The following is a 9,938-nucleotide window of genomic DNA, read 5'->3' as shown; positions in this document are numbered from 1 at the left end:
CACAGAGACTGTCAGTAGAGTTTTTAGCCCATGTTGCGAGAGCAGACACTGCACGTGGAATAACGCGCTGCCAACTCCCGGTGAGACTAGCGTGCAGGACTCTAAACCATGTTCTGTGGCTCAGTGTTCAGGTGGATGTGGCTTGGGAATTCTACCCTGAATAGGAACTTCACCTGATGAAGTTCAGGGGATTTACCCAGTTAGTACTTTCTGAGTGCTCACTACACCCCCTGTACTAAGATTCCAGGCACTGCCTTGGTCTCTGGTTAGAGACTGAACGAAACTTGCAGAAAGGTGACGCTTGCTTTCAAAGGCGTCCCCTCGGAAAAGCTGGGACACAGAGCTGGTGGGGTGTCCGTAGGCAAACAGTCCCATGAGCAGCTCCCATCGGGAGCAGCTCCGTTCCCAGACAAGGCAGCCCAAGTGGTCTCCGCTCACACCCAGATAGCACTGAGTGATGTCCCCTTTGGACACGCCAGTTGTTTAGAAGGCTGCCTGACTACACATTTGAATTCACTTTTTCTGAGTGGTATTTATAAAAATTAGTAAAAAAAAAGTATGTGGAATTTTTTTTTCTTTTTTATGATGTATTTATACCTTAAAAATAGCTTACCAACCTTTCTGTCAAGACACAATATTTAGCTTTAAAAATTTAAATAGTAAAAAGAGTTTAAGGCAGCTTTTACAGCCTCTATATTAAAGCTCATTTCTAAACTCAAGATTAATTTTCTAGAACTAAAGGCCTGCATCACACCCTGTAAGGATTTGGGTTTTTGCAGAGTAGTGTTGGTTACACAAACTGTTCTTTCAAATGATGAGGTATTTTTTCTTCCCAAACAGGAAAGTGACAGTGTATGTGTCAAGAAAATAAGAACCAGAAGTCGTCGAGACCCTGAAGATATATAGCTAAGAAGTTTAACAGGGGGGAGAAATGAATTTAGTGATAAGTTGTAGTTCAATATTTGCCAGAAGTTTTAAAGTGAATTCTGTGAATAATGCTCTTGGGGATGGGGTGGGTGGGCCGGGGGTTTAGGGGAAGAAGGCTTAGAATTTTCTAACTCGAGTTTATTCAAAAGCCCCCACATGGAAACTATGAAGGAGACTGCTAGTCTCCTAAATTAGTAAAAACTTTAAAACCTGAGTTGGGGGTGGTGATGGGAGTTTGCATCTCGGCCAGTGAAGCCCTGAGGTCTGTGACTGGCGCGGTCAGTCCCGGTCGTCCGAGGGCTCCATCACTCGCCACGCCGCTGTAAATGCGTCTGTGTGTGTCTGTCCTGCGTGTACGTTTGTCCTCCATATGCAAATGTGAAAGGCAGGGGCTTCTCGCCAGCACTGGCAGGCACTCAGGACGCAGGGAGTCCTGAGGCAGAGGACTAGAAAAACGAGAGTTAGGGTGTCCGCCTTCACCGTGGGGAGACACTCCCCAGGCGCTCGGCTCCGGGTCATCTGCTTGAGGCCCTGGCCTCGAAGGGAAGAGGCGTGTGATCCGGAGGCTGGTCTGTGACGCCACCTGCAGGGTAGCGTGACGCTGTGTTTGAGGACGGCCTGACCGCTTGCCTTTTTCACCGGAGGTGTGTGTCTGAACTAGGACTGCTCTCATCTGAGAGGGCTCTCATCTCCCCACCCGGCTGAGGGTCGTTGCCCACGTGCCCCTCGACCCCGCGCTGGGACGCCCCCTGCGCGCTCGGGCCACGTTTTCCGAGTTTCCTCTGCTCTGGCCTCTGCTTTCTCTGCCCACACGTGTTGGCCTGACCGCGCGCCATCCCCTCGGCCGGGAGGCGCCACCAGCCCAGACGCTCCGCCCCCAGAAACAGCGGCTGTTTCTGACGCTCGGAGCTGGAGGCCGTTGCATCTGGTTTTACGCCTGGAGTCCGCCCTTCTTCGGTGTCGGAGCCGCCCGTCTCACTGCCGTTTCGCTCTGTCCTCCGGCTCCTCCGTGTTCCCGGGTCAGACGCGAGCGCCCCGTCCCTCCAGGCACCCATGTGGAGGCCTCCCCGTCCGCCCGCCCCGCCTGGTGGGGGCGAGGCTGGAGGAGGGGAGGGTCCCTGCCCGAGCGCGTGGGCTGTCACCCCTGCCTCTGTCGACTCTTGTGTCCCCCCCCCAGGTCTGGCGTGGAGCGAGGTCCACATCGCAATAAATGCTTTTGAACAAATGCATGAATCCAGGCACGTCTGTCTGAGTCAGGGGCTTGTTTTTGCTATTTTGGCTGCCTTATTAATACAGTTTTAGATGGCGTTGCCTGAAACCGGGAGTCGTCAAGTGGGGCCAGAACGAAAGTGGGATTCGGAGGCGCAGAAGGGATGGTATTTTAGAAAGTGTAAGCCTCTTTAGAAAAGGCCTTCTGAACGTGTGAGTCATCGGTGTATCACTTAGGCAAAGTTCTAGGAAACATAAAATGGGAATTTTCTATGATTAAGTTGTTCTGCCAACACTTCAGATTTAGCAATAATTATGAACCTCACATACAGAAAATTTTCAATTAGCTGTGTTCCTGGGGAATGGGGTAAAAAATTAAGAAGCTATTAGGGTTCATTTCTAACCCAAAATCTCACTGAAATGTATCAGCATATTTTCTCACCTTCTTAAGCAGAGTTTCAAGAGCACAAGAAGGGTGGTTTTATTTTATATGGTTGTAGATGCTGAATTAGAGAAGGTCATTCAAACGTGTTAAAAAATGCACCTCCACAGGACACATCCTTTATTTAGCATTTTTGGGGGGAGGAAGCATCAGATAGAAATATTAACCATTACTATTTAGCAGGGCTAATTGTGTGCTTGAGAACGGGGTACAAGAAATAAACATCCACTCGCTGTGTGATTTGGTAACTTCTCTGAGCCTCAGATTCCAAGGAAGTAGCATCTCTCTGATGGAAAGCTCTCCTTAAATGGAAGCTAGTTTTACTGTGATGCGATTTTTTTGCTTTAATTTTCTAACAGTCATCTCTTGCCTTCCTTAGTTAAGACTCTACCCCCCACATGTAGTATTCACGCATGCATACATGAACACATAGACACATATACCCCCGTTCATTCACACACATGCATACATATGCATGAACACGCAAGGTTTCTTACATATACTCATACACATGCATGTAGTACACATGCATATATGTACAGGCACACCCATTCATTCACATACATATGCATGGATACATAGTATCACACATGCACGTGCACACATATATTCACATGCATACGTGTACACGCACAGGCACACACCCATTCATTCACACACATACCCTGCTCTCTTCCCCACTCCTGCTTCCCTTCAGCCCTGAGCTCAGCTCCAGCGAGACTCCCTCCAAGAAGCCTCTTTCACCCCTAACCTGGTTTCCCAGGCCAGGTTGGCCCCCCGTCTCATGGCCCAGAGTCATGCTGTACCTCCTGGTGGAATAGAGCACAGTGGAAACTAGGTGCCCCCTTCTAGGATGAAGCTTTGTCCATCCAGGGTCAGACCGCCAGGGTGACAAGTCTACACCCTGATGATCAGGTGCAGGAAGTATCAGACGAAATGATACTAAAACTCAGTATTTGTATTAAAGGGAGGAAGGGGGAAAGAAAATCATACCAAACGGAGACAGTGAGTGGCAGAAAGGGGTGGGGCAGAGGGCTGGCTCCCAGCCTCCTGCCTGCATTTCCACAACTGCCATAGCCAGCCAGGAACTCCCACTTGCCCCGCCCAGCCAGGAGGCCTGCTGGGTCCTGCAGGAGCAGCCCTGGTATTTGGGGGAGCGGACTCCCCGCCACCACCCAGGCCTTGTCCTACTTGTCTGGCCTCCAGGGAGTCACGCGGGGACTCCAGGACGGGTTTGGTCCAGGCTGCAGAATCAGCAAATGACAGTGCTTGCTGCCCAGAGGCTGGCCGCCCTGATGTGACCAGATTCTGGGAGTGAACTTGCGGGCAAGTCCCAGGGCTAGAAGCCTGTGGTGGGTTGGCTATAACGTGAATAACAAAGGGTCAGTATCCATGTTTTAAACAGAATTATTATAAGTGAATTTGGAGAAGGGAATGTCAGCCCACTCCAGTATTCTTGGGTGGAGAATCCCATGGACAGAGGAGCCTGGCAGGCTACATACAGTCCATGGGGTCGCAAAGAGTTGGATGTGACTGAACGACTAACACAATAAATGAATAAGGCAAAGTCAGATGATTCAATTAGGAAAATGGATAAAAAATACAAATTGATGATTCAGAGATGGAATACATCTCTGTATGTGAAAAGATGCTCAACCCACTAGAAGTTAGGGAAACGCAAATTGACAGGCATGTGGTTTTTTTTTTTCTTTTTTTTTGCCTCTCAGCTTGGCAAGAGCTCAAAGGCTTGCCATTATCCATAGTTAGTGATGGGGAGGGAAACGGGGACCATCCACATCATAGATGGTCTTCACTTATTGAAAAAGCCACAGAGCCTGCTAAAAGTCTTGCCCCTAACCTGCACCATCCAATCCCAGCCAGGTGCTGACCTCCCCTGGCCATCAGCTCTCCTGCTGGCCCATCCCGAGATCTGTTATCACAGGGGGTGCGTCGGTGTGTTTCTGTTTGACAACAGGCCCCTCTGGGGCAGACCTGGGGTTTGTTCCCTTTCAGCCCCTCCCGCCCTCCTGAATGTGCACCCCAACAGGTGGTCAGGTCCTTTGGCCCCTGGTTGGCTGGGGCTGCTGGTTCCTGTCCTCATGGACCCTCCTCCAAGCCTCCTCCTCCTTCCCCGCTGTCGCCTGCCTCAGGCTGCGTCTGCACCTTCCATTCTCCTGCTCTGTTATACTTGTGAGGGAAAGAGCCCCTACCACACCAAGAGCAGGAGTGAGGCCCCCCTTATTTAACAGACATGCGGACAGACCCACATGTGTGTGCTCAGTCGTGTCCGACTCTGCGACCCCACGCACCGCAGCCTGCCAGGCTCGTCTGTCCATAGAATTCTCCAGGCAAGAATACTAGAGTGGGGTGCCATTTCCTTCTCCAGGGGATCTTCCCAACCCAGGGATCGAACCAGCTTCTCATGTCTCCTGCATTGGCAGGCGGGTTCATTTTATCACTAGCACCACCTGGGAAGCCCACAGACCCATAGGGCAAACCCAATAGCTAGAGGGTCCATAGGAGCAAACAGCATTCATTGCAGGTGAGTGTTATCAAGTGAAGGGGATTAAAGGTTTTCAGATGATCCATTTTAACAAATATAACACGGCTTATAAAATTTATTAAATAAATGCAACCAATAATAAAGAGCATATGCTTCAATTTCCACATTAGGCCCAGAATATCTGAAAGAGGAAGGTGGTGTGTGAGTTAGGGAAGGTGTGAAACGGAAAAAGAGTGAGCTGGGGTCCCTAGACACAGATGTAAGGAAGGCCTAACAGGAGTCGAGTTTTTAGGAGGAGAAGCAGTGTTGGAAAGACTTTCTGAGCCCACCTGGAAATGGACTGGGAGCATTCGGTCACCTTCCTTGTATATTCTGAGAAACCACTGTTCAGAGCTCAGAGCTTCTGTTTGGACTCTAGGAGGGTCGCCCTCTGTAAGGCGGTTATAATCCAGGCTTCACGCACCACTCCCACACATGGGGGCTGTGTCTGTGCCCTGTCTGAGTTAAATTTTACAAGTCCTAAAACTACATAAATCCATGCTTACCTACTAATGAATGTCTTGTCTAGAAGGATTTAAGGCATAGGAATAAGATTAGGAGACTTCAACGAAGAAAGAGACACAGGCTGGAAGTCAAAGTAAAGATTTATCCTTGCAACAGAATGTTTGGATCTTGCAATTTGCATATACAAATTCAGCAACATTCACTGGCATTGGAATCAGAGCAAGATCAAGTGATAAATGGAATAAAACAACAAAAAATGATAGTTGAAACCAGAATACATACATATAAAGATTGCACATAAATTAAACACAACAGAAATATCAGTAATCATACATTAAAAAAAAAAAAAGGCATGTCTCCAAACGCTGAAACAGAGGCATCAGGCTCATTTTAAAAAGTTTTAAAAAACACATAAAAATACCTTTTAAAACACTGGTATGCATTCTTCATTCGTAGAGCACATGGAGAGAAACAGTAAGAGTCACACAGTGACCAATAGAACAAGGAGATCAGAACGGTCGTCTTCTAATCACTATTTGGCATTTGAATGCAACCGCATGCAACAGAGAAAAACGTCAAAGGAAAAATGATTTTACTGGTGTGGCGCTGTTCAGTTATGTACAACGGACTTTCTTTGACCCAAGGGGAGGAGGTGCCAACTTTCAGGGCAAGACAGACAGGATGCAGAGTCCTGGGGCGCCCCCCGAGGCTGGAATCAGAGCTGCAGGGTGGTGGCGGGGGCCTGGAGGCTGGTGACCGAGGCTTCTGGGGAGGCAAGTGATGCCGTGATTGTGGAGGGAGCAGGGTGCTGCACCCAAAGGCCAGTGGCCTTTGCTGTGTTCTCAGAACCACCAGGGTGGAGCCTCAGCAGATGTGGGCGATGGCCCAAGGCACAGGACATACACACAAACGGGGTGCTTTCCCAAGGGCACCCCTGAAAAGGCCTCCTTAATCCAAGACACGAGATGTCAGCCAGACCACGACAGGGCCTGCAGGATGCTCAGTAAAGGCTCCTGAAGCTGGACCCCCATCCGGGCCCTTGGATGCTATGATCCCTGTGTCGCCATCACTGCAAACAGCAGCTCTGCTTCTAGGCTTTGGTGCTCAGTTTTCTCTCTTCCCCTTTAGTCAAAGAAGGACTTCGGGCTCGGGACTCTAACAGTGAAAACAAATGGGCCACCTGGTGCATCTCGCAAAGCCCCCTCCGTGTTGCTCTTTGGCCCAAAAGCAGCATCAGTGTGCCCAGAAGGGGGAGGGAGGCGGTTGGCTGTGTGAGGAGCGCAGGGCTGCTGCTGGTGGCGTGGCAGCGCTCACAAAGCTGTGCTTTTGTCCGTCCAGCTGGGCGCCTCCTCTGACCCTCGGGTGGGGCGTGGAGGAGTGGAAGAATCTTAATTACCTGTGGGCCTGTTGTTAGGACATCACCTATCCTGGGTTGTAATTGTGCAATCAGTTACCAGTGGAAATATCAAATTAGGTCTTTAGATTCATATCTCTTTTAGAAAGAAAAAAAAATGTACCCCAAAATGCACATGTTCAATGAGTTCAGAAAGGTAGACCAGATGTCTTTTTTTACATTGTGCTCATCTGTTCAGGCACCTGATGGTCATAGACAGGTCATCGCCATTAAACCTTTTCATGTTCACCTCTTTTTTCTGGCCCCACAAGCCAATCCTGTCTGGCAATGAGATCTCTATTATCCAGTGTCAGAAGTCTCAATAGGAACCATTCAAAAATAAGTTAGTCTTTACAGTAAGGATTTCTCTTTCTTTCCTTTTATTAAATATTAAGGAGTGGGACTTAAAAAAAACTGTATAAATCTAGATTTTAAGATTTTTCTTCTTACAAACAGTCTTAACTTTTATAAGAGATTTTTTTTAAAATACCAGAACACTTCTCAGAAAGTTTAAAGCATAATTGTTTGTGGTTGCCCGACTGTTTCTCCCAGGCAGGAGCTCCTGGCTTCTCTGTGCATGTCAGATGCGCTATCTGACCTTTTGGAATGGGAAGCGATTTTTTTATTGTGCCTCGAGGTATAGCTCATGACTAGCAGGGCAGAATGGTGGGGTGCGGGCTGGGGGCAGAGGAGTGAGAAGGGCAGTGGGTGTGATTCTCAGGGGGCCATCTGAGTCCACCACCCAGACAGATGGACAGCAAGCAGCGCCAGGGAAGTGAAGCTCTGAGAACGGGTTTGCTGGACCCGAGGCCACACGGCCACTGACCCCTGGCCTTCACATCTCTTTTTGTCTCAACAAGATGGCACAATGCAGTCTTGAATAAATGCATTTCTAAGTATCACCCATAGCCACCGACTACTCCAGTGTGTTTCAGACCTGGACTCAGGTTGTAAAGTCTTCTCTGAGCTTTAAAAGGTAAAGGTAAAACCACAGGGGCCGAGACTGAAGACTGCAAGACTCCTTGTTTACACCATGTCTTCACGAACAGTTTGCCTTCAAAAAACTGCCACTGCTCAGGGCTGTGAATCAACATCAGGAAATTTTCCACTGATTTCTGAGTCCTCGACTGTTTCCTAATGAAGTCGTGGTTAGTACCTTACATAAATAAACACACTCGGCATATTAAGATTTTTAGCATTTACCGGTGTTGACTGCGTGAAGTTAAATGATATGAATCTAATGAAAAATTAAAATATTTTTTACTGATATTAGCAGAAATATATATTTTATGGGATATTATTTGGCCTTAATACATTATTCCAGTTTTTAAAGGGCATATTTAAGATTCAATAACTTTACAGCAGGTGGCCTTTAAAGCATAACAAAATATATACAAAGAAATTAGGAAGGATATTAATGTCAACTATGAAATAAATTAACATGATTTTTACAAAATATACTGACCATTAAATTAAAAAATATTTTAAGGCAGGAATTTTCATTTGAAATTAGCATAATCAGAAAATATATCAATAAAATCTTGTACCACTTTGTAGCAGAATTCATACTGTTCCTGAAAAAGAAAACCAAGAACATATTAAAATAATATTAAAGATATATTTAATTAATTTAATTAGAAGAAACACTAAAGAGAAGACATAAAAAAGTCTGACCAGTTATTAAAATACTGTCTATCCTGATGCATATAAACTTTTGCTACATAATTTAGTTTTTAGGCACACAATGTTTCCAAATAAAGCTATTTTTCTACATAGAAATGTCAATGTTTCAACTCAGTGTATTTTGGACTCACTCTCTGAGTGAAAGATCTCTAGTGTTCATATTTAAACTAAAAACCACTACTTTGGAAGGAAAAAATAATAGCAAACCTAACCTCAAACTTCATAATGCAATGAAAATAATCTATAAAAGTTAAATAAGATGGAAATATAGGTTATTTTTAAGCCTAAATTTACACTACAAAAGGGCATTGCTTTATATCAATTTTACTAAAATTTAAAAGAATGATGCCTTGCATCTGTGGGTGTGTGCACGCTCAGCTGTGTCCGATTCTTAGTGAATGCACAGACTGCAGCCCGTCAGGCTCCTCTTTTCCAGGCAAGAATACTGGAGTGGGTCACCACTGCCTACTCCAGGGGGTCTTCCCGACCCAAGGCTTGAACCCCCGTCTCTTGTGTCTCCTGCACTCTCAGGCAGGTTCTTGGCCGCTGGGCCACTGGGAAGGCCCCACCGCACATCTGCGTGAGGCTCTTAACTTATCCGCACACGTGGACATCGCCTGACTTCTGACCTCCCAGCAGCTCTTTGAGGTTGCGAGACTAGAGGCCGGTGATGGGTTAACGGGGGACCAGTGGGCAGGGCGTGTGACGCCACCAGTAAGGAGCACTGAAAAGAAGAAATGAGGACTTGGCTGGTGCTCCAGTGGGTAAGCCTTGGAGCTTCCAAGGCAGGCTGTGCGTGTTCAATCCCTGGTTGGGGAACTGAGATCCCGCATGCTGGGCAGTGTGGCCAAAGTAGGGGGAAAAAAAGAAGAGATGAAAGAGAAGGGGAAAATGGAACACCTGAACTTTCTTGGCGAGCCTACCATGCAAGCAGAAAAACCATGTGAGCACAACAGTAAGCAGGCAGGAGAGTGGACCCCAGAGGTTTGAGGAACAACAGACGGCAGCTACCCTTGCAGACCCTTGTAGCTTGCTGGCCCAGTGAATATAGGAGCTTGGGAAGCAGGGGGCCCAAGGGAGGCTCCTGGCCCCCTCCTCCTCTTTCCCAGGACCCTGGGTTCAGCCTCTTACCTGAATTCACACTGAATAAGAATCTACCAGCCTTTGGGTTGGAAGAGGCCAAACATTAGCCCAACTAGCCCTTCTGGGGTCTCGGTCCAGCCAGCATGGGACAGAGCTGTGCTTTCCAGGGAAAGAAAGATGGAGCCGAAAGCTGC

At 47.4% G+C, this 9,938-nt stretch overlaps 1 protein-coding gene across 7 annotated transcripts in view; it reads right to left on the bottom strand.

Moving 5' to 3' along the window:
- Positions 1 to 8,221: 8,221 nt before the first annotated feature.
- PTPRE (protein tyrosine phosphatase receptor type E) overlaps positions 8,222 to 9,938 on the bottom strand; it is a 177,667-nt gene continuing 175,950 nt past the window's right edge. For all 7 annotated transcript variants that reach the window (XM_065923536.1, XM_065923539.1, XM_065923540.1 and 4 more), the window contains one exon: positions 8,222 to 8,552. In XM_065923536.1, coding sequence (XP_065779608.1) covers positions 8,478 to 8,552 — 75 coding nt within the window. In that variant the 3' untranslated portion in view covers positions 8,222 to 8,477. The remainder of the gene's footprint in view (positions 8,553 to 9,938) is intronic.

This window comes from Muntiacus reevesi, chromosome 2 (assembly GCF_963930625.1).
Source record: "Muntiacus reevesi chromosome 2, mMunRee1.1, whole genome shotgun sequence".
Taxonomy (NCBI): domain Eukaryota; kingdom Metazoa; phylum Chordata; class Mammalia; order Artiodactyla; family Cervidae; genus Muntiacus; species Muntiacus reevesi.
The sequence above is the reverse complement of the archived record's forward strand: the minus strand, read 5'-3'. Positions and strand labels throughout refer to the sequence as shown.